The sequence below is a fragment of the Nerophis ophidion genome, linkage group LG02 (assembly GCF_033978795.1).
Source record: "Nerophis ophidion isolate RoL-2023_Sa linkage group LG02, RoL_Noph_v1.0, whole genome shotgun sequence".
NCBI lineage: Eukaryota > Metazoa > Chordata > Actinopteri > Syngnathiformes > Syngnathidae > Nerophis > Nerophis ophidion.
This window is the reverse complement of record NC_084612.1, coordinates 59,707,003-59,733,046: the sequence shown is the minus strand read 5'-3', so window position 1 is coordinate 59,733,046 and position 26,044 is coordinate 59,707,003. Positions and strand designations below refer to the sequence as shown.

General features: G+C 40.0%; 1 protein-coding gene across 9 annotated transcripts in view; it reads right to left on the bottom strand.

Moving 5' to 3' along the window:
* The window catches only part of pdrg1 (p53 and DNA-damage regulated 1), a 45,596-nt gene that overhangs the window by 6,030 nt on the left and 13,522 nt on the right, over positions 1-26,044 (bottom strand). The window contains exons 6-7 of one of the 9 annotated variants that reach the window (XR_009804313.1): positions 10,379-10,549; positions 9,709-10,151 (exon numbers count right to left, since the gene is read on the bottom strand). The exons of 1 other annotated variant lie outside the window; for it this stretch is intronic. Coding sequence is in view for 5 of the 8 variants with exons in the window: in XM_061887574.1 (XP_061743558.1) it covers positions 12,487-12,544 (58 nt within the window). In the remaining 3 variants the exon portion in view is untranslated. Of the gene's footprint in view, positions 1-9,708; positions 10,152-10,378; positions 10,550-12,471; positions 12,545-17,396; positions 17,416-17,458; positions 20,486-21,715; positions 22,850-26,044 lie in introns of those variants that run through there. 7 more of the 9 variants (XR_009804320.1, XR_009804319.1, XM_061887583.1 and 4 more) reach the window with 7 other exon arrangements.

Below are 26,044 nucleotides of genomic sequence, written 5' to 3'. Positions count from 1 at the left end.
TTGGTGCCTTGTCTGAGCTGCTGTGACTTAGATTACCATAGTAACTAATTCTATTACCATAGTAACTCATTAGATTACATAGTAATTTATAGGATTACCATAGTATCTGGTATATCATGCAAAAGCGCAGATTCCAACCATTGAAATATTTTGTATAGTTCAAGACTAATGGTCATTTGAAAACATGACTGCACATTGAATCTTTGGGTGTTCCACGATTTGATTCAATATCGATTCTTGGGGTCACGATTTGATAATATTTAGATTTTTTTCGATTCGATTCGATTCTTGATTCTAAAACGATATCTTTCCGACTCAAAACGATTCTGTATTCATTCAATACATAGGATTTCAGCAGGATCTACCCCAGTCTGCTGACATGCTAGCAGAGTAGTTGATTTTTTTTTTAAAAAGCTTTTATAATTGTAAAGGACAATGTTTTATCAACTGATTGCAACAATGTAAATTTGTTTTTAACTATTAAACAAACCAAAAATAGTACTTATTTTATCTTCGTGAAAACATTGGACACAGTGTGTGGTCAAGCTTATGAGATGCCACTTTTTTATTTTTTATTTTTTTATAAATGTCTAATGATAATGTCAATGAGGGATTTTTAATCACTGCTATGCTGAAATTATAACTAATATTGATACTGTTGTTGATGATATTCATTTTGGTTTGTTCTGTGTCGTGTTTGTGTCTCCTCAATTGCTCTTTATTGCAGTTCTGAGTGTTGCTGGGTCAGGTTTGGTTTTGGAATTGGATTGCATTGTTATGGTATTGCTGTGTAGTGGATTGTTGGATTGATAAAAAAAAAAAAATAAATAAAAAATCAATTTTTTAAAAATGAGAATCGATTCTGAATCGCACAACGCATTCGATTCGATTCGTATTCGAATCGATTTTTTCCAACACCCCTACTGCACATCATAATGGCAGCTCCAGTTTTGATCTTAAAGATCTAAATAAATTATTTGGGAATGTCCGGCGGGCCAGATTGAAAAGCTTAATTTGCCCAGGTCTGGTCAACTGTGTCAAAACAGCATATTCATATTTTTACTGAACTGTAAATCTCAGTTTCCGCCAATACAGAAGGGACAGAACCACATCCAAAATCCATAGTAAAGCTACATTGTTGGTGTGATTCCCCCCCCCCCCCCTAACATGATCTATTATCTAACAAGGAACGTTTGAAAGCAAGTGATGTCCTAATTTTTCGTATCTTATAGGTATGAACAGACAGGCTTTTCGGACGTCACGACAGCAGCAGTGTTACCATGGAGACTGACAAGCAAGAGATAAAACAAGCAAAGAAAGAGAAGACTGCTTACATGCGCTCCATGCCTGGGGTATCAGTCCAGGCTATCCTGGGGTCTTCTGCAGGCCGACAGGAGCCGACCAAGCTCTGTCTCCCCATGCCGTCAGTCTACACCAAGGAGACACTTCCTTTCCTAACACTCCATATTGTTGGGGGACTACAGTCACGGCCGGGATTGAGTTTGGCAGCCGCCGCTCCAATAGCCAAGCCAAAGTCATCAGGGAAGAACGTGTGTCCTCACTGTGGACGTGACTGCATGAAGCCAAGCGTCCTGGAGAAGCATCTCCGCTGTCACACGGGCGAGCGGCCTTTCCCCTGCACCGTTTGTGGGGTTTCTTTCAAGACTCAGAGCAACCTTTACAAGCATAAGCGCACTCAAGTTCATGCTCGCCTTTCATATGAATCAGAGCAAAGCAGCGTGGGTAGTCTGGAGGGTATATCCAGGGATTCCTTGACCCCTGGTTCATCTGTGGATGAGTACCCAGATGAATCATTACGACTGCAGCAGGAGGCCAATAATGTTGCTGAGATCACCTGTCCTGTCGAAAAACACAATGACTTTCCTGATGAATACCACAAAACCGAAACAAAATTAGACGCAGGAGGCAAAAAAGACAGCGAAAAACATGGCACGGAACAAGAACAACCTCTGCTGAACTCTAATCGACACATTCCTCTTCAGAGACAAGAGGCAACAATGTTCTCCAAGCAGTGGAAGAACTCGGTATGCAAAGTGAAATCAAAGAGCCATGACAGCATTGACTCAGGCTTCAGCGAGGGCAATGATCAGTGCTCCACTCCAGCTGCCGTGATGCCTGACCACCGTCTCGAAACCTTTGAAAGGAGTGGCACAGACCACTCTGAGGAACACATCAACACAGCAGGGGTTCTAGCTGAAACTGTGCGACAAAAAGAACAGCAGGCACTGGAAGAGAGAATATCCAAACTGATTTCACAAAATACATCTGTTGTGGAGGACAAGCTCCTGGAAAATGTGAGGCCTCGTAAGACAAGTCTGTCGAAGCAGGGTAGCATCGACCTGCCCATGCCGTACACATTTAAGGACTCCTTTCACTTTGACATGAAGATCAACAAGGCTATGAAAGTGGGATTACAAAAAAACAAAAATGCTGGTTTTTATCGCTCAGCACCAACCCAATACTCCACAACTATGGAGCATGCCCCCTTAGTCCGAAGCAATTCCCTCCAATTCAGTGTTACTCCCCAGCAGCCCGAGAAGATCTGCTCAAACGTTTCCTTTCAGAGTGATTTCACGACACCTGCGCGGAGAGGACCCTCCACGCCTGGCAATCAGCAGTCATCTGCTCATCACCCACTGGTTCGCCAAGCCGCTATAGACTGCATCCCCGCCACTGAAACTTGTGTGACAAACTCATCTGTGGAGGATGCATCTTCTGCTAGTCTCAGCTTTGATGGGGATCACTGCGACATTCACAGAGAGCAGAAAAAAAGAAAATTCCAGAGAAAGAAATCACAGAAGTTTGCTTACAACAAATGGTACATGTACAGGGGCGGGTCATTCAAAAAGCTCTATAGTCCTGAGAAGGCCGAAGATGGGAGTATTGGTAAAAGCAGGAAGATGTCTTCTTCAATTCAAGAGCAAAGTAGATTGTCATTCATTACCAAAGAAGCAGAAAGGCAGGTAAAGGTTGCAAAAGGCAATACACAACTTTGTTATTCAGATTCTTCTCTTGCAAAGAGCATCCAATCAGGTGTTAGTCTACAAACAGACAATTTAAAATCTACACTTAGGAGAAATCTCTCTTTGTCGTCGTCTCCATTGCTCACGACGGGATCACTTTATATGCATACAAAGGACAACACCGAAAGAGGAGTAGACGAGAAACACATGTGTGGGGAATCGGACAGAAAAAAGCAGAGAACTGAGGAAAAAGTACTTTGCTCTAAGGGAATGGAAACTGACCGACACACCTCGACTAAAACCCTTCAACTGATCACTGATGCTGTGCCTAAACAAACTGCAAATCTCAGTTATGTCATCGAACCAACAAATTCAACACAATCGCAAGTGAAAAGAGATGTCTTTTCTACGCCCACAGTGAATGAAGCTCCGTCCCCTTCCTCTGCCAAGAACATCTTTCTTCCAAAATACCAGCTCAAATTACCAAGCAATGCAGAGCCCAACTCAACTCCGGTTGCTGCTACCGAGCCTTCAACCATGCTGAATAAAACCACCTCTGACCCACAAAGTGTTGCTACAAAAGTAAACCAGACACCTACTGTTGCGGTCAAAGCCTTTTCACAAGGCAACCCTGCTCTTTTGTCATACACACATGCTTCAGGGACGTCCAGTCAGTTGATTCTGGTAAACAGATCGGATACCACAACTTCGATCACCACTACCACGCCATGTAACATCGTGTCACTTGATTCAGAACAGCCGACTGGTCAGAACGTGTTTCATGTTCACACAGCGGACCTCCAAATATGTCTACAAATAATATCTGATGAACAGCTGGCTCTAATTGAACCACAGATTGAGCCTAAACAGGGCAATACCTTCTGTCAGGGACAAGTTATGGACAAAACGGCTTCAGAGGTAATCCAGATGAAATCCCAGCACTGTGTCTCCAGTGCCTTTGAGGGAGGGCATTGTGAGCAGTCTACATGTCCAAAGGGGTTTGATCAAAATCAGTCTTTATCAATGCCTTACTTGGAGAAGGGAAACCCTATCCATTTAGACAAGATGCAGACAGAACACAGTGTTAATTCACCAGCTACGGATTTAGCTGAAATAGATGCTCGAGAAGATAGTCTGGTCGAGACACCCACAGAGGCTGTGAGCAGCGCAGACACGATGTCAACAGCTATTTCACCCAGAAATTTGAATCCAGAACGGGGCCAACACTGGACATTTCCTTCCTCAAGCACAGCAACTCAGAGCTCTGTGAGAAGTGGATTGTTCAAAGAATGTCATGCAAGCATCGCAAATACAATAGAAACCAAGAGGGAACCTTGTGCACAAGCACAAGTGGCGCTCATGCAGTCCACTAAGGCCTCACTTTCCATGGATCTATGTCAAATCCTTAAAGAAGCAGACAGACAAGTATCAGTCTACAATAACTCAGGGGAGTTACCATCACCACAGATTCTAGCTTCGTTTAAACATGCACACTCTGAAAGTGACGGGGTGGGACAACATGACGGTCCTTCCCAGACGCAAAAACAGAGACTCTCACTGGACGGAAGAAGCACTGCAGAGTCATTAACTATCCAGGACAAAAGTATCGCACCCGTTACAGATGTGCCTGCAAGTATTCAAAGCCCGATTGCAGGTATTGTCTGTTATTTTTACTCAATTAACTAATACTCATTGAATGCTACGATAGCTGGGATTGAACATGGAAATGACAGTCATTAAACATGGTATACACATGCAGGCTGACACCATCCAAATGCAACGTGCCTAAGAAACATTCAGCGCGGTGCATAGCCACTGCAGTGTGGTGAAAAGTGCTTCAACACTAAACCACAAGTGTCCAAACAACAGCTATTTTTTTTTAGCTTGTTGCATGTTTTGAAAATGCAACAAATGAGTTAAGCCAGGGGTCAGCAACCTTAAATCTGTCTGGAGCCGCAAAAAAAATGAAAGCCGTATGTAAGTGTTATAATCAAGGCAACACCTGATGTAAGTGTCTATATTAGCTATAATAACCTACTATCAAAATGACTCAGGCTCAAATAAGTGTTATAATGAAGACAACACATGATGTAAGTGTCTATATTAGTTATAATAGCACTATCAAAATTACTTTAAAATCTTATATAAGTGTTATAATGAAGGCAACACATGATGTAAGTGTCTATATTAGCCTACTATCAAAATGACTTTAAAAGTCTTATATAAGTGTTAAATTGAAGACAAGATATAATGTAAGTTTCTATATTAGTTATATTGGCCTACTATCAAAATGACTTCAAAAGTCTTATATAAGCGTTATAATGAAGGCAACACATGATGTAAGTGTCTATAATAGCTATATTGGCCTACTATCAAAATGACCTTAAAAGTCTTATATAAGTGTTATAATACAGACAACACATGATGTACTTACATTAGGTATGTCAGCCTACTATCAAAATGACTAAGGCTTAAATAAGTGTTATAATGAAGACAACACATGACATGTCTATATTAGTTATAATAGCCTACTATCAAAATGACTTTAAAAGTCTTATATAAGTGTTAAATTGAAGACAACACATAATGTAAGTTTCTATATTAGTTATATTGGCCTACTATCAAAATGACTTCAAAAGTCTTATATAAGCGTTATAATGAAGGCAACACATGATGTAAGTGTCTATAATAGCTATATTGGCCTACTATCAAAATGACCTTAAAAGTCTTATATAAGTGTTATAATACAGACAACACATGATGTACTTACATTAGGTATGTCAGCCTACTATCAAAATGACTAAGGCTTAAATAAGTGTTATAATGAAGACAACACATGATATGTCTGTATTAGTTATAATAGCATACTATCAAAATTACTTTAAAACTCTTATATAAGTGTTATAATGAACGCAACACATGATGTAAGTGTCCATATTACCCTACTATAAAAATGACTTTAAAAGTCTTATATAAGTGTTACATTGAAGACAACACATAATGTAAGTTTCTATATTAGTTATATTGGCCTACTATCAAAATTACTTTAAAAGTCTTATATAAGTGTTATATTAAAGACAACACATGATGTAAGTGTCTATATTAGTTATATTGGCCTACTATCAAAATTACTTTAAAAGTCTTATATAAGTGTTATAATACAGACAACACATGATGTATCTTCATTAGGTATGTCAGCTTACTATCGAAATGACTAAGGCTTAAATAAGTGTTATAATGAAGACAACACATGATGTAAGTGTCTATATTAGTTATAATGGCATACTATCAAAATGACTTTAAAAGTCTTATATACGTGTTATAATGAAGACAACACATGATGTAAGTGTCTATATTAGCCTACTATCAAAATGACTTTAAAAGTCTTATTTAAGTGTTACATTGAAGACAACACATAATGTAAGTTTCTATATTAGTTATATTGGCCTACTATCAAAAGAACTTTAAAAGTCTTACATAAGTGTTCTATTGAAGACAACATATGATGTAAGTGTCTATATTAGTTATATTGGCCTACTATCAAAATTACTTTAAAAGTCTTATATAGGTGTCAGCCTACTATCAAAATGACTAAGGCTTAAATAAGTGTTATAATGAAGGCAACACATGATGATGTAAGTGTCTATATTAGCCTACTATCAAAATTACTTTAAAAGTCTTATATAAGTGTCACATTGAAGACAACACATAATGTAAATTTTCTATATTAGTTATTTTGGCCTACTATCAAAAATGACTTCAAAAGTCTTATATAAGTGTCACATTGAAGACAACACATAATGTAAGTTTCTATATTAGTTATATTGGCCTACTATCAAAATTACATTAAAACTTATATAAGTGTTATAATACAGACAACACATGATGTATGTATATTAGGTATGTCAGCCTACTATCAAAATGACTTTAAAAGCCTTATATAAATGTAATAATGAAGACAACATATGTTAAAGTTAAAGTACCAATGATTGTCAAACACACACACGAGGTGTGGTAAAATTTGTCCTCTGCATTTGATCAAAATGACTTTAAAAGTCTTAAATAAGTGTTATAATAAAGACAACAGTTGATCTGTCTATATTAGTTGTATCAGCCTACTATCAAAATGACTTTAAAAGTCTTATATAAGTGTTATAATGAAGGCAACACATGATGTATCTTCATTAGGTATGTCAGCTTACTATCGAAATGACTAAGGCTTAAATAAGTGTTATAATGAAGACAACACATTATGTAAGTGTCTATATTAGTTATATTGGCCTACTATCAAAATGACTTTAAAAGTCTTATATAAGTGTTATAATACAGACAACACATGATGTATCTTCATTAGGTATGTCAGCTTACTATCGAAATGACTAAGGCTTAAATAAGTGTTATAATGAAGACAACACATGATGTAAGTGTCTATATTAGTTATAATGGCATACTATCAAAATGACTTTAAAAGTCTTATATAAGTGTTATAATGAAGACAACACATGATGTAAGTGTCTATATTAGCCTACTATCAAAATGACTTTAAAAGTCTTATATAAGTGTTACATTGAAGACAACACATAATGTAAGTTTCTATATTAGTTATATTGGCCTACTATCAAAATGACTTTAAAAGTCTTACATAAGTGTTCTATTGAAGACAACATATGATGTAAGTGTCTATATTAGTTATATTGGCCTACTATCAAAATTACTTTAAAAGTCTTATATAGGTGTCAGCCTACTATCAAAATGACTAAGGCTTAAATAAGTGTTATAATGAAGGCAACACATGATGATGTAAGTGTCTATATTAGCCTACTATCAAAATTACTTTAAAAGTCTTATATAAGTGTCACATTGAAGACAACACATAATGTAAGTTTCTATATTAGTTATATTGGCCTACTATCAAAATTACTTTAAAAGTCTTATATAAGTGTTATAATTAAACCAACACATGGTGAAAGTGTCTATATTAGCTACATTAGCTTACTATCAAAATTACTTTAAAAGTCTTCTATAAGTGTTATAATTAAACCAACACGTGGTGTAAGTGTCTATATTAGCTACATTAGCTTACTATTAAAATTACTTTAAAAGTCTTATATAAGTGTTATAATCAAACCAACACATGGTGAAAGTGTCTATATTAGCTACATTAGCTTACTATCAAAATTACTATAAAAGTCTTATATACGTCCTACAATGAAGGCAACATATGATGTAAGTGTCTCTATTAGCTATATTGGCCCACTATCAAAATTACTAAGTGTCACAGGCTGACGCAAATCTTCGTTGATAGGAATGTTGAAATGTAATAATTATTCTACACATTTGAGAAAACATTGTAAAACTTCTCAGAGGGTGAGATAACTGCTGAAAATTACTGACTTATAATGGCCTAAAGTATAGATGTGTGTGTCCAAGTTAAAGGAAACTGCAAGCTGTCTTCTTTTGATGTACTTAACACTCCACATAAATCAATAACATCAACAAAGTTCACCTTCAAGCACAGCACAAAAAGTTTGGTGGACAAAATGAGGCGAAGGAGGAGTGGCATAAAACATGTCTTTCTGTGGCAGCGTCGGAGAAAGTCGTACATGTAAACAAACTACGGTGAGTTCAAGGACCGCCAGAATTAGTAAGACAAAGCGGCGTTCGCAAAATACTCCCATCAGTGAAGCATGTTTAATACAAACAGTGGGATTTCTACCAATTAGGTGTCATGTTCGTCCTCCCACAGAAACCATATTAAAACAAAAAAATGTTTTCTCTTATATATTTACATTTTCACAAATGTTTGAAAAAGCTCCAAGGAGAAAATAGGGCAGCACTAAAGAGACGCATGTTGCTCAAGAGTCACAGGTTGCTGACCCCCGAGTTAAGCGATAGTTAAAGTTAAAGTACCAATGATTGTCACACACATACTAGATGTGGCGAAATTATTCTTTGCATTTGACCCATCACCCTTGATCACCCCCTGGGAGGTGAGGGGAGCAGTGAGCAGCAGCGGTGCCGCGCCCGGGAATCATTTATGGTGATTTAACCCCCAATTTCAACCCTTAATGCTGAGTGCCAAGCAGGGAGGTAATGGGTCCCATTTTTATTGTCTTTGGTATGACTCGGCCGGGATTTGAACTCACGACCTACCGATCTCAGGGCGAGATGTATAATATGATATATACTAATTTGCTTTGTCACTTATAACACAAAGTTTAGATATGCATGTTTTGTTCCGATAGCGTAGCTTTTTTTTGAGCCACAGATTCAAGGAGTCTTTGCAGATTTTCTGAGCCCTGGTCAGGCAGCGGCTTTTTGCGATCTCCTGGATAGGAGAAAGAGGAGCCCCAGCCTACGTGTTAAGTTGGAGTATTATCTTATGGCTAGATATGGACATGACTGTAGTTTTCCAAGCACGATAAGGAAAAAAGTAAATGTATAGGACAGTGCTAAGAAGAAGAAGTGGATGGTATTCATAAAAAAATAAAAATCATCAATAACACGCCTGCATCTGTAGCAAGTAAACTTGGTGGAGCAGTTGGAGCGTAGAAAATAGCACCATAGCAAAGCAAAATGCATCAAAAACGCCAGCCCAAGACGTGGGAATAATATTTAAATGGCAGACATTTATCTATGAAAATATAGAGAAGCTGCTGATAGTGTGTGTGATGGAAGGAAGGAGATACCGTAGAAGTCCACTCTCCAAAATAAATGCTGTACATTATTCGACTTAGACTTCCTTTTTATTGTCATTCAAATTTGAACTTTACAGTACGAATAAGAACGAAATTTCGTTGCATTAGCTCTTGGTAGTGCAGGATAAAAAAAAAAAAAAAAGCAATAAGGTGCAGATATAAATAAATAGATTACTGTACAGATAAATACATTGCACTTTTTCACATGCGTCCATGTTTATTATGTTATATTGTCTTTCTTATTCCAGCGAGTTAATCCATTTTGGGGGAGTTGAGGGTATAATTTAATTATGATGCGTTCAAGAGTCTTACGGCCAGAGGGAAGAAGCTGTTACAGAACCTGAGGTTCTGCTACGGAGGCTGCGAACCTCTTTCTAGAGTCCAGCAGTGAAAACAGTCTTTGATGAGGGTGGGAGGAGTCTTTGCAGATTTTCTGAGCCCTGGTCAGGCAGCGGCTTTTTGCGATCTCCTGGATAGAAGGAAGAGGAGTCCTGATAATCTTTCCCGCCGTCCTTATTATTACATTACTTCATAAAAGTGCTGGACTTATTTGTACTACATTCAATTGTATTGTTTTTTATACATTATTATTTAAAAGTTATTATTTCTTTTTAAAAGGCATGTTTTTTTGGATAACGGGATCAAGCAGAAATGTTTATTTAAACAGTAAAATGTTGCAAATGTTTATTTACATACCTTTAATTGTTTCCAAAAGGTGTCAATAACACGGCAGTAAAACGGATGACAAACAAAACAGAAGTCATCCTCATGGACCTACGAGCTGCGGAAGCTGGCTCTCCAACCATCTAAACTGATTCAATAGGTCCACGGTGACGTTTTGGTAAATTTTCTGAGGAATTTGTGAAACTGGAACAACACAAAAAGAACACTGGTCTAAGTTAATTATACTTACACAAACGTGTTAGCATATTAGCTCATGTTGACAACGCTAGCTTCATTCCAAAAACAATAGCACATACAGTTGGGCAAAAAAGTATTTAGTCAGCCACCGATTGTGCAAGTTCTCCCACTTAAAATGATGACAGAGGTCTGTAATTTTCATCATAGGTACACTTCAACTGTGAGAGACAGAATGTGAAAAAAATTCAGGAATTCACATTGTAGGAATTTTAAAGAATGTATTTGTAAATTATGGTAGAAAATAAGTGTTTGGTCAACCATTCAAAGCTCTCACTGATGGAAGGAGGTTTTGGCTCAAAATCTCACGATACATGGCCCCATTCATTCTTTCCTTAACACGGATATATCGTCCTGTCCCCTTAGCAGAAAAACAGCCCCAAAGCGCGATGTTTCCACCCCCATGCTTCACAGTAGGTATGGTGTTATTGGGATGCAACTCAGTATTCTTCCTCCAAACACGACGAGTTGAGTTTATACCAAAAAGTTCTATTTTGGTTTCATCTGACCACATGACATTCTCCCATGTGCTCTCTGGCAAACTTCAGACGGGCCTGGACATGCACTAGCTTAAGCAAGGGGACACGTCTGGCACTGCAGGATTTGATTCCCTGTCGACGTAGTGTGTTACTGATGGTAACCTTTGTTACTTTGGTCCCAGCTCTCTGCAGGTCATTCACCAGGTTCTGGGATTTTTGCTCACCATTCTCATGTTCATTTTGACCCCACAAGATGAGATTTTGCGTGGAGCCCCAGATCGAGAGAGATTATCAGTGGTCTTGTATGTCTTCCATTTTCTGGTAATTGCTCCCACAGTTAATTGTTTCACACCAAGCTGCTTGCCTTTTGTAGATTCACTCTTCCCAGTCTGGTGCAGGTCTACAATTCTTTCCCTGGTGTCCTTCGACAGCTCTTTGGTCTTGGCCATAGTGGAGTTTGGAGTCTGACTGTTTGAGGCTGTGGACAGGTGTCTTTTATACAGATAACGAGTTCAAACAAGTGCCATTAATACAGGTAACGAGGGGACGACAAAAGAGCTTCTTAAAGAAGAAGTTACAGGTCTGGGAGAGCCAGAGATCTTCCTTGTTTGAAGTGACCAAATACTTATTTTCCATCATAATTTACAAATAAATTCTTTGAAATTCCTACCATGTGAATTCCTGGATTATTTTTTCACATTTTGTCTCTCACAGGTGAAGTGTACCTATGATGAAAATTACAGACCTCTGTCATCATGTTAAGTGGGAGAACTTGCACAATCGGTGGCTGACTAAATACTTTTTTGCCCCACTGTACAATGCATAAAAACACTCCACATGAGACATTGTTGAAAGTATGAATTGTTTGAGTTGTACTGTAAATCTTAAAAATGTTGCTTGGAGTGATAAATGAAGAATGCGCATGAGTAGAAACGCTATGAACAATTAGAAGACGGAACTGCACTTGTACTTCCGGTTCGAAGCAATAAACGGCAAGAAACACTGTCGACATTCACTCAGCAGCACTTGCAGTGAGCAAACTCGTCCAAAAGATGGCGCCATAGCACAAACCTTTGGTATCAGTGCCATTGCATGTGTTTTTGAAAACTATTTGCATTAAGGCCTTCAGAACAGAAAAAGCCATAAATTAGCTGCGTCGTTTTATAAGCCGCATGGTTCAAAGCATATGAAAAAGCGGAATTTACCACCTATGCACGCATGTATTTTTTTAACAAATATATTTCCATGTGTTGTCATACTTTAGGGCACGTGAGGGGAACCAACAACGAGGTCTGTCCATCCCAGACGAAACAGCTGACACGTGAGCGAGACACCTCTGAAGGACCAGAGAGCGCAGCCTGGAGAAGATTTGACAACCCAGGCGCAAACCACCGATATGTGGACATGTCAGTGGGTGACATAGGAGACAGAAGAGGACGGAAGAAGATTGAAGTCGAAACATTGCCTGCAAGACAGTGGAGGACAGCTGTGTCTAATTGCAGGCACACAGAAGATACTGTCAATAAGGTATTTTTGTGGATGAAAATTAATTTGTGTGCTCTAAACCTACAAAACCAGTGAAGTTGGCACCTTGTGTAAATGGTAAATAAAAACACAATACAATAATTTGCAAATCCTTTTCCATCTATATTCAATTGAATAGACTGCAAAGACAAGATATTTAATGTTCCAACTGAGAAACTTCTTTTTTTGTTGTTGCAAATAATCAGTAACTAAGAATTTAATGACAACACATTGCGAAAAAATTGTCACAGAGCCATTTTTACCACTGTGTTACATGGCCTTTCCTTTTAACAACACTAAGTAAACGTTTGGGAACTGAGGAGACCAATTTTTGAGGCGTTTCAGGTGGAATTCTTCCCCATTCTTGCTTGATGTACATCTTAAGTTGTTCAACAGTCCGGGGTCTCCATTGTGGTATTTTAGGTTTCATAATGCGCCACACATTATCAATGGGAGACAGGTCTGGACTACAGGAAGGCCAGACCAGTACCCGCACTCTTTTACTATGAAGCCACGCTGTTGTAACACGTGGCTTGGCATTGTCTTGCTGAAATAAGCAGGGGCGTCCATGATAACGTTGCTTGCAAGCCAACACATGTTGCTCCAAAACTTGTATGTAACTTTCAGCATTAATGGTGCCTTCACAAATGTGTAAGTTACCCATGCCTTGGGCACTAATACATCCCCATACCATCACAGATGCTGGCTTTTGAACTTTGAATCCATATCAATCCGGATGGTTCTTTTCCTGTTTGTTCCAGAGGACACGACGTCCACAGTTTCCAAAAACAATTTGCAATGTGGACTTGTCAGACCAAAGAACACTTTTGCACTTTGGATCAGTCCATCTTAGATGAGCTCGGGCCCAACAAAGATAGCGGCGTTTCTGGGTGTTGTTGATAAATAGCTTTGGCTTTGCATAGTAGTTTTAACTTGCACTTACAGATGTAGCGACAAACTGTAGTAACTGACAGTGGTTTACTGAACGGTAACCTTAGCCCATGTGGTGATATCCTTTACACACTGATGCCGCTTTTTTTATGCAGTACCGCCTGAAGAATGGAAGGTCCGTAATATCACCGCTTACATGCAATGATTTCTCCAGATTCTCTGAACCTTTTGATGATATTACGGGCCGTAGATGGTGAAATCCCTAAATTCCTTGCAATAGCTCGTTAAGAAATCTTGTTCTTATACTGTTGGACATTTTGCTACCGCATTTGTTGACAAAGTGGTGACCGTCGCCCCATCCTTGTTTTTGAATGACTGAGCATTTCACGGAAGATGCTTTTGTATCCAATCATGGCACCCACCTGTTCCTAATTAGATAGATAGATAGATAGATAGATAGATAGATAGATAGATAGATAGATAGATAGATAGATAGATAGATAGATAGATAGATAGAAATAACTTTATTGATTCCTTCAGGAAAAAAAATAGTCTGATCAGCTGAGGGGTGTTCCAAATAAGTGTTTGATGAGCTTTCCTCAACTTTCTCAGTCTTTTTTGTGACTTGTGCCAGCTTTTTTAAAACATGTTGCAGGCATCAAATTCCAAATGAGCTAAAATTTGCAAAAAATGTAGTTGTTTCTAGTTCGAATGGTAACTATCTTGTCTTTGCAGTCTATTCAATTGAATATAAGTTTAAAAGGATTTGCAAATCACTGTATTCTGTTTTACACGTCCCAAGAGCAAGCTTCTGTAGCCGAGGATCGGACCGCCAAGTGCCCTGCCTCCGGCTGCCGCCCAGCTCACATTGCACCCGACCTCTATGGCCCCTCCTATGAGTGGTGTGCCCATTGGAGGGATGACCCACGTTGCCTCTTCGAGCTGTGCCCGGCCGGGCCCCATGGGGACAGGCCCGGCCACCAGGCGCTCGCCATCATGCCCCAACTCCGGGCCTGGCTCCAGAGCGGGGCCCCGGTGACCCGCGTCCGGGCAAGGGAAATCTGAGTCCATTTTGTTGTAATTCCGTAGAAGTCTTTGGACTCCGCCAAGGCTGTCCTTTGTCACCGATTCTGTTCATAACTTTTATGAACAGAATTTCTAGGCGCAGTCAAGGCGTTGAGGGGTTCCGGTTTGGTGGCCGCGGGATTAGGTCCCTGATTTTTGCAGATGATGTGGTCCTGCTGGCTTCATCTGACCGGGATCTTCAGCTCTCACTGGATCGGTTCGCAGCCGAATGTGAAGCAACCGGAATGAGAATCAGCACCTCCAAGTCAGAGTCCATGGTTCTCGCCCGGAAAAGGGTGGAGTGCCATCTCCGGGTTGGGGAGGAGACCCTGCCCCAAGTGGAGGAGTTCAAGTACCTAGGAGTCTTGTTCACGAGTGGGGGAAGAGTGGATTGTGAGATCGACAGGCGGATCAGTGCGGCGTCTTCAGTAATGCAGACATTGTACCGATCCGTTGTGGTGAAGAAGGAGCTGAGCCGGAAGGCAAAGCTCTCAATTTACCGGTCGATCTACGTTCCCATCCTCACCTATGGTCATGAGCTTTGGGTCATGACCGAAAGGACAAGATCACGGGTACAAGCGGCCGAAATGAGTTTCCTCCGCCGGGTGGCGGGGCTCTCCCTTAGAGATAGGGTGAGAAGCTCTGCCGTCCAGGAGGAACCCAAAGTAAAGCCACTGCTCCTCCACATCGAGAGGAGCCAGATGAGGTGGTTCGGGCATCTGGTCAGGATGCCACCCGAACGCCTCCCGAGGGAGGTGTTTAGGGCACGCCCAACCGGTAGGAGGCCACGGGGAAGACCCAGGACACGTTGGGAAGACTATGTCTCCCGGCTGGCCTGGGAACGCCTCGGGATCCCTCCGGAAGAGTTAGACGAAGTGGCTGGGGAGAGGGAAGTCTGGGCTTCCCTGCTTCGGCTGCTGCCCCCGCGACCCGACCTCGGGTAAGCGGAAGATGATGGATGGATGGATGTATTCTGTTTTAATTTACCAACTACACTGGTTTTGGGTTTTGTACCTAACAATTCAGTTACATGAGTTATCAAAGGGTTATGTTGACATTACACCTGTGTTTATTTTTGTATAATCAGGAACAAAAGGCGGCGGTAAAGGTGGAGTCCGAGCAAGCAGAGCAGCACGGTGGAATCTCTGGACAAGAGCATCGGCGAGTTACAAACACGGCTAACAACGCAGATTTCCATAGGAACTTTCATGTCAAGCTTTCGGACTTTCAACAGCGAACATTAGAAATGCACAGCAATTCTTTGTCGGAGCAAGCAAACCTGCAAAAAATGCATTCAAGTCTGGTCGTGTCTGTCAAATCGACACAATCGTTGGTACAAAGTGAGGCCAACACCAGACTAAGGCAGACATCACAAGACCAGAATGCAACCACGTCCGCTGAAAAGCCAAGCACTAATGTGGACGATAATGCGGATTCTTGTTTTTTTGTCAAATCTGAATTGCAAACTTCTCCACAGACACAAAAACCCTCGACTGTTGCCAAAACCCAGCAGTCCACCGACATGGGCCACGTTTGTCTATGTGGTGACGTCAGTCCACGCCATGCTTTGACAGGAGCATATAACCTTTTAGAAGGTACAAGTGTGAACCAAGCTAAGATGTTACAGCGACCAAGAACCCATGACCAATACCAAGCTGCGCCTGAAAGCTCGTTTCAGAGCACGCACTCTCACGGAGACCCCGGCCAACGCCACACGGCCTTTTTGGTGGATCCAGTGGCCGATTGCTGGTCCGGTGGAGTGAGACTTTTGCCGAGCTGCCAGGAGTACATAGAAGACACCAGCAGCAGTGATGATGAAGGCAAGCTAATCATCGAGCTTTAATCCGCCACGTCAACACCAACATATAGCAAAGGTTTGATGCAAGCAAAAATGCTAATATCATACCATAATCAAATATTTATGTAAAAGGAGTAATGTATATAATACAAATAAAGGATCCAATATTATTATATCTGTCCTTCTTTTTAATTAATTGCAATAATTCAAAAAATCTATATCATTATACAGAGTTTGCTTAGGCTATGACACAGGCAAAACTGCACAATACAATTATGTATAGAGAGAGAGATACTAATATACATACATGTATATATACATATATACACGTGAACATACATATGTAATATACAAAACCTAAAACCAGTGAAGTCGGCACGTTGTGTAAATGGTAAATAAAAACAGAATACAATGATTTGCAAATCCTTTTCAACCTATATTCAATTGAATAGACTGCAAAGACAAGATATTTAATTTTCCAGCAAAGAAACTTTTTTTTTTTTGCAAATAATCATCAATGCAGCTGAGATAGGCTTCAGCACCCCTCATAGCCCAAAAGGGAAAAGCGGTAGAAAGCCGATGGATAGAGATAGAGGGAGAGAAAGAGAGAGATGCTAGTATACATACATGTATATATACATATATACACGTAAACATCCATATGTAAAATACAAAACCTACAACAAGTGAAGTTGGCACGTTGTGTAATTTGTAAATAAAAACAGAATACAATGATTTGAAAATCCTTTTCAACTCGTATTCAATTGAATAGACTGTAAAGACAAAATATTCAATGTTCGAATTGAGAAACGTATTCTTTTTTGCAAATCACCATGAATGCAGCTGAGATAGGCTCCAGCACCCCTCGCAACCCGAAAGGGACAAGCGGTAGAAAACGAATGGATGGATATAGAGAGAGAAAGACATAGAGAGAAATACACTAGTATACATACATGTACAGTGGGTCAAAAAAGTATTTAGTCAGCCACCGATTGTGCAAGTTCTCCCACTTAAAATGATGACAGAGGTCTGTAATTTTCACCAGAGGTACACTTCAACTGTGAGAGACAGAATGTCAAAAAAAATAAGGAATTCACATTGTAGGAATTTTAAAGAATTTATTTGTAAATAATGGTGGAAAATAAGTATTTAGTCGACCATTCAAAGCTCTCACTGATGGAAGGAGGTTTTGGCTCAAAATCTCACGATACATGGCTCCATTCATTCTTTCCTTAACACGGATCAATCGTCCTGTACCCTTAGCAGAAAAACAGCCCCAAAGCATGATGTTTCTACCCCCATGCTTCACAGTAGGCATGGTATTCTTGGGATGCAACTCAGTATTCTTCTTTCTCCAAACACAACGAGTTGAGTTTATACCAAAAAGTTCTATTTTGGTTTCATCTGACCACATGACATTCTCCCAATCCTCTGCTGTATCATCCATGTATCCATTTTGGTATAAACTCAACTCGTCGTGTTTGGAAGAAGAAGAATACTGAGTTGCATCCCAAGAACACCACACCTACTGTGTGACTAAGCTATGACACAGGCAAAACTGCACAATACAATTATGTATAGAAAGAGATATACTAATATACATACATGTATATGTATATATATATATATATATATATATATATATATATATATACACACGTAAACATACATATGTAATATACGAAACCTAAAACCAGTGAAGTTGGCATGTTGTGTAATTCATACATAAAAACAGACTACAATGATTTGCACCTCTTTTTAAACACATATTCAATTGAATAGACTGCAAAGACAAAATATTCAATGTTTGAATTGAGAAACTTGTTGTTTTTTTGCAAATATTTATGAATGCAGGTGAGATACGCCTCAGTACGCCTTGCAGCCCGAAAGGGACAAGCGGTAAAAAAACGGATGGATATATATATATATAGAGAGAGAGAGAGAGAGGGAGAGAGAGAGAGATTGAGAGAGAGAGAGAGAGAGAGAGAGAGAGAGAGACTAGTATACAAACATGTATGTATATATACATATATACATGTAAACATACATATGTAATATACAAAACCTAAAACCAGTGAAGTTGGCACGTTGTGTAATTCATAAATAAAAACAGACTACAATGATTTGCACATTCTTTTCAACCTATATTCAATTGAATGGACTGCAAAGACAAGATATTTATTATTCCCCCTGAGAAACTTTTTTTTTTAGTGTGCAAATAATCATGAATGCGGCAGCACGGTGCAGGGGGTTAGTGCGTCTGTCTCACAATACGAAGGTCCTGAGTAGCCCTGGGTTCTATCCCGGGCTCGGGATCTTTCTGTGTGGAGTTTGCATGTTCTCCCCGTGACTGTGTGGGTTCCCTCCGGGTACTCCGGTTTCCTCCCACTTCCAAAGACATGTACCTGGGGATAGGTTGATTGGCAACACTAAATGGTCCCTAGTGTGTGAATGTGAGTGTGAATGTTGTCTGTCTATCTGTGTTGGCCCTGCGATGAGGTGGCGACTTGTCCAGGGTGTACCCCGCCTTGCGCCAGATTGTAGCTGAGATAGGCGCCAGGGCCCCCCGCAACCCCAAGGGGAATAAGCAGTAGAAAATGGATGGATGGATCATGAATGCAGCTGAGATAGGCTATGGCACCCCTCGCGACCCGAAAGGGACAAGCGGTAGAAGATGGATTGATGGATGGATGGAGAGAGAGAGAGAGAGAGAGAGAGAGACAGAGAGAGAGAGAGAGAGAGAGAGAGACTAGTATACAAACATGTATGTATATATACATATATACATGTAAACATACATATGTAATATACAAAACCTAAAACCAGTGAAGTTGGCACGTTGTGTAATTCATAAATAAAAACAGACTACAATGATTTGCACATTCTTTTCAACCTATATTCAATTGAATGGACTGCAAAGACAAGATATTTATTATTCCCCCTGAGAAACTTTTTTTTTTAGTGTGCAAATAATCATGAATGCGGCAGCACGGTGCAGGGGGTTAGTGCGTCTGTCTCACAATACGAAGGTCCTGAGTAGCCCTGGGTTCTATCCCGGGCTCGGGATCTTTCTGTGTGGAGTTTGCATGTTCTCCCCGTGACTGTGTGGGTTCCCTCCGGGTACTCCGGTTTCCTCCCACTTCCAAAGACATGTACCTGAGGATAGGTTGATTGGCAACACTAAATGGTCCCTAGTGTGTGAATGTGAGTGTGAATGTTGTCTGTCTATCTGTGTTGGCCCTGCGATGAGGTGGCGACTTGTCCAGGGTGTACCCCGCCTTGCGCCAGATTGTAGCTGAGATAGGCGCCAGGGCCCCCCGCAACCCCAAGGGGAATAAGCAGTAGAAAATGGATGGATGGATCATGAATGCAGCTGAGATAGGCTATGGCACCCCTCGCGACCCGAAAGGGACAAGCGGTAGAAGATGGATTGATGGATGGATGGAGAGAGAGAGAGAGAGAGAGAGAGAGACAGAGAGAGAGAGAGAGAGAGACTAGTATACAAACATGTATGTATATATACATATATACATGTAAACATACATATGTAATATACAAAACCTAAAACCAGTGAAGTTGGCACGTTGTGTAATTCATAAATAAAAACAGACTACAATGATTTGCACATTCTTTTCAACCTATATTCAATTGAATGGACTGCAAAGACAAGATATTTATTATTCCCCCTGAGAAACTTTTTTTTTTAGTGTGCAAATAATCATGAATGCGGCAGCACGGTGCAGGGGGTTAGTGCGTCTGTCTCACAATACGAAGGTCCTGAGTAGCCCTGGGTTCTATCCCGGGCTCGGGATCTTTCTGTGTGGAGTTTGCATGTTCTCCCCGTGACTGTGTGGGTTCCCTCCGGGTACTCCGGTTTCCTCCCACTTCCAAAGACATGTACCTGAGGATAGGTTGATTGGCAACACTAAATGGTCCCTAGTGTGTGAATGTGAGTGTGAATGTTGTCTGTCTATCTGTGTTGGCCCTGCGATGAGGTGGCGACTTGTCCAGGGTGTACCCCGCCTTGCGCCAGATTGTAGCTGAGATAGGCGCCAGGGCCCCCCGCAACCCCAAGGGGAATAAGCAGTAGAAAATGGATGGATGGATCATGAATGCAGCTGAGATAGGCTATGGCACCCCTCGCGACCCGAAAGGGACAAGCGGTAGAAGATGGATTGATGGATGGATGGAGAGAGAGAGAGAGAGAGAGAGAGAGAGAGAGAGAGAGAGAGAGAGAGAGAGAGAGAGAGAGAGAGAGAGATTAGTATACATACATGTATATATACATATATACACGTAAACCAGGGGCTCAAACTTGCGGCCTACGTTATTTTGCGGCCCACACCTTGATGTGAAAATTATTGTTGGTGCGGCCCGCGAGTTTTAAATGATGAATTGCGCTTTACAGCGTCATACTTGTATACCCTCGATTTTTCCGGGAGACTCCCAATTTTCAGTGTCCCTCCAGGGGTAATCATTCTCCCGGATTTCACCCAAACAATAGTATTACGGGGGGGCACCGTGGAGGCACTGCCTTTATCGTCCTCTACAACCTGTACAAACAGCATGCCAGCCCAGCCACATGTTGCATTTGGCTTCTATAGACGCAGTAAGCGACTGCAAGACATAGTTGATCAACAGCCATACAGGTCACACTGAGGGTGGCCGTATAAACAACTTTGTCACTGTTACAAATATGCGCCACACTGTGAACCCACACCAAACAAGATTGACAAACACATTTTGGGAGAACATCTGCACAACACAAACACAACAGAACAAATACCCATTCTGGTCAATCTTGTTTGGTGTGGGTTCACAGTTTGGCGCATATCTGTAACAGTGATAAAGTTGTTCATACGGCCACCCCCAGTGTGACCTGTATGGCTGTTCATCAACTATGTCTTGCAGTTACTTCCGTGGGTCTGCAGAAGCCTCATAGAATATGTGACTGTTTGTAAGGTGAAAAAGTGGACGAGACGGCAGGTTGTAGAGGGCGCTAAAGGCAGTGCCATCACGGCACGTCCTTAATATTGTTGTCCCGGTGAAAACCGGGACAATGAATGCACTGATATTCGGGTGTTTCCCGGAAAGATCGCGAGAGTTGGCAAAGAAGGTGAATTCATTTAAAACAGCATGTTGGATTTTTTTAAGAAATCTTTTCTTGCAGCCCAGCCTCACCCAGTTTCTGCATCCAGTGACCCCCAGGTAAATTGAGTTTGAGACCCCTGACGTAAACATACATATGTAATATACAAAACCCGAAACCAGTGAAGTTGGCACGTTGTGTAAATGGTAAATAAAAACAGAATACAATGTTTTGCAAATCCTTTTCAACTTAAATTCAATTAAAAAGACTGCAAAGACACGATATTTAATGTTCCAACTGAGAAACTTATTTTTTTTGGTGCAAATAATCATTAACTTAGAATTTAATGGCAGCAACACAATGCAAAAAAGTTGGCACAGGGGCATTTTTACCACTGTGTTACATGGCCTTTCCTTTTAACAACACTCAGTAAACATTTGGGACTGAGGAGAACAACATATTTTTTTACAATAAAATGTTAGAAATGTTTACATAATTGAAGAATGCTGGTTGAAACGCTAGTGGGCTATAGAAGGTGAAAAGGCTGAAATATTGAAATGCTTTTAATAGTAGAAATTATTTCAATGTTGAAATTGCTTTAATGTTGAAGATCGGAACCTATACTGAAATGTATTGTCTGTGAGTATAGAAATGATAAATGTATGTCGTAAAAGTTGGCATTAAATTATATGACTCAAAGATGTAAAATTATATAAAAAATATTTATGCATTTGGTCCCTCCAGGACTTAAACCTACATTATCTGGGTGAAAGGCAGATGTGTTATCCACTCGGCCAAAAATCCCCTTGTGAAAGGCCTACTGAAATTAGATTTTCTTATTTAAACGGGGATAGCAGTTCCATTCTATGTGTCATACTTGATCATTTCACAATATTGCCATATTTTTGCTGAAAGGATTTAGTAGAGAACATCGACGATAAAGTTCGCAACTTTTGGTGCTGATAAAAAAGCCTTGCCTGTATCGGAAGTAGGAGACGATGACGTCACAAGTGTGAGGGCTCCTCACATCCTCACATTGTTTATAATGGGAGCCTCAAGCAGCAAGAGCTATTCGGACCGAAAAAAACGACAATTTCCCCATTAATTTGAGCGAAGGACTAGAAAAAAAAATAAAATAAAGTTTTTAAAAAAAGGCGGTTGCATTGGGACGGATTCAGATGTTTTTAGACACATTTACTAGGATAATTCTGGGAAATCCCTTATCTTTTTATTGTGTTGCTAGTGTTTCAGTGAGATTAAATAGTACCTGATAGTCGAGGGGTGTGTCCACGGGTGTCTTGACTCCAGTGTCTGAGGGAAGTCGACATCAGCTGCATGGACGGCGCAAGCTCAGCTTATCTCCGGTAAGAGGCGACTTTTTACCACAATTTTCTCACCGAAACCTGCCGGTTGACAAGTGGTCAGGATCCATGTTCGCTTGACCGCTCTGATCCATAGTAAAGCTTCACCTCCAGGAATTTTAAACAAAGAATCACCGTGTGTTTGTGTGGCTAAAGGCTAAACCTTCCCAACTCCACCTTTCTACTTTGACTATTCCATTATTAATTGAACAAATTGCAAAATATTCAGCAACATAGATGTCCAGAATACTGTTTAATTGCGCGATGAAAAGAGACGACATTTAGCCGCAAATGGTGCTGCGCTAATATGTCCTGACAGTCCGTGACGTCACTCGCACGCGTCATCATTCCGAGACGTTTCCAACAAGAAACTCCACAGGAAATTTAAAATTGCAATTTAGTAAATTAAACCGGCCGTATTGGCATGTGTTGCAATGTTAATATTTCATCATTGATGTATAAACTACCAGACTGCGTGGTCGGTAATAGTGGGTTTCAGTAGGCCTTTAAAGGGAGAGATTCGATTGTTGAATTGATCGATTACCCAGAGTTCTTTGCTGCAACAGAACAACATTTGTACACATTTTTGGGGATAAATTAACATCTTATTTTACAATAGAATGTGATACCTGATTGTATGAAACATTTACTTGCATACCAGCCAACATTTAGTGAAAAACAAGTTGAAACCATAACTTACATTGATACAGGAGATCCATCTTGTGCTTGAATACATATCACCTATGTAACACACTGCACCATAGCATAAGTTGCTGATATATGTTAACCGAAACATGATTACTTAAATGTGAAGTTCTCAATAAAATGTATATTAATATAGCACAAAAAAATTTAAGTTATAATAAAATATACTAACATTAACATACTGCAAATGAGCCAATAAAGTGACTATTAATAGAGAGACAACGGTGGCTGCCAATGTTAAAATTTAATGCAATAGATCAAAATGACATCTTTACCCGGAATGCATTCCTGCGAAAGTATTGCATTTTTTCGATGCAATTGTAAGTGAGAACAGTGGGATGAGTCCCAATTATATTGTCCAATATTTAGGAAAATCATGAATACTGTAAAAGGTGGGAGTTTTATTGTCGTAATCAAGATGAATGTTTTAATGGTGGAATGGATTGAATTAGTTGAAAAATGTGGAGGGAGTAGTTGAAAGAAAAAAAGGGCGAAAAAGCATGGAAATGATGATTTATTGTAAAATCTGTAATATTTGGGAACGTTAGTTGAATGAGCTCGCATGTCATGAAAGCGGTGGACATTTTGACGCTTGAACGGGATCATTCGGCGGATGGACCGTATGAGAGTTTAAAAAAAGCGCTAAGGAAGAATTATAATAAATAGATCAATTTTGGTGCAGAATACAATAACGTGAATGCATATAGGCGACAATTAGCGTTTCACTAATATCGGCAATGCATTTTGGGAAAAGTAAAACAATCCAAACCTTTATGGCAGGGGTGTCAAACATACAGCCCGTGGGCCGGATCAGGCCCGCCAACAGGTTTTATCCGGCCCGCCTGATGAGTTTGCCAAGTATTAAAATTAGTTGCATTTTTTTTTTTATGAAAGAAATTGCTGTTCTGAATGTGTCCACTGGATGTCACAATAGCAATTCTTTTTGGACCAGCAAGAGGTACAAAGTAAAGCGTGGAAACTTAAAACCTGCCGTTTTGTGTTTTCCGCTTCAAACACATCGTTATTTGGAACCCTTACTCCCCAATAATGTCTTTGTGTGGGTTTTAACCATAGACGGTAGTATCTTGTGTACTCGGATAATCAACTTTTACCTTGAAAATAATTTTTGTCTTGAAAATCAACTTTTACAATTGCAAGATGCCTTGTTGTCGTCCTTTTTTCATAGTAATAACATTAATGATAATAATAGATGGATAAAACTATTTTCTATACACCCAAAACGCTTTCGGAATATCAGAGCCAATAGCACATGGACCAAACCGGTGAAATAAGATGTTCTACCAACGGGTTCTAGGATTACCGCCACGACAGGCGCCAACTAAGGTATGAAAATATCGTGGGAAAACTTAAGCCATTTTAATAGTTTTACCTCCGATTCTCACGGTTTGTTGAGTTAATACTGGATTGATACGTGGACATGACAAAGGAGGTGTTTGATACCTCGAAAAGTTTACATGTTGTGTTTTTGTTCAATCCCAGAAAGACTGTGATTTAAAGTTTAATCTTGGCTTTGTAGATCAACTGAGACCACATCTAAACTCATTGTGTTTTTGAAACTGCACCAATTTACTCAGAATTTTCAACAAACGAAGGGTTTTTTCTAGAGGATTATTTGTGATTTGTAGATTTTCACAATGTGCTTGTTTTATTTTCGGCCAAAGTAAAACAAAGTAAACAACCTGGAGTTGTCTTTATTTTGAAGTTATAATGCCGAGATTTTCCCACTTGGGAATGGATTTTCCTCCATGCGGCCCCTGAGCTAAAATGAGTTTGACACCCCTGCTCTATGGCGTCTGATTCACCTTCATCCACCGTGTTTGAAGGTCGCAGGAGTGCATATTTGTCCATAAGTTGTTTATATTCAGATAAGGAAAGCCCAATAGTAGCTTTCGTGGTTGTGGCCATATTGATATCTGATCTTGTAACTCAGGTTATGTCTTTCTCAGCTTCGACTTCCAACTTCCGAGGTTAATGGAACACACCATTAGCAGTACTGCAGTGTTTTTGTGTAGATATTGCATTTAAATTTATTTTAGGTCTTATGTCGTACAAGCGTTCTGCGTGTTCGAGGGCTTCCGGTGTTGTACCGAAATCTGTTACCCATCGGAATTTGTAACTCCAGGGGGCAATGTTCCCACGGCATTTGTTTGATGGTTAAACGGCAAGTCCAAAGAGGAGAAGAAGAACGCTTGCGTAAATGGCGTAAATTATCCTTAATGCTAAAACGTCAGTTGTCAGAATTTCAGCATTAATAAATTACACATATCCTGGAAATCAATGACTTACTTTCATTATAGTATCAGTCCATTGTATCAGCTGTTGATTCTCTCTCACACACATACATTTTCCGGATTAAAACCTATCATGGAATGAAACGTCATTTGTCAGAATTTCAGCATTAATAAATGAAAGCAAGTCATTGATTTCCAGAATATGTGTAATTTATTAAAGCTGAAATTCTTACAACTGACGTTTTAGCCTTAAGGATAGTTTACGCCATTTACGCAAGCG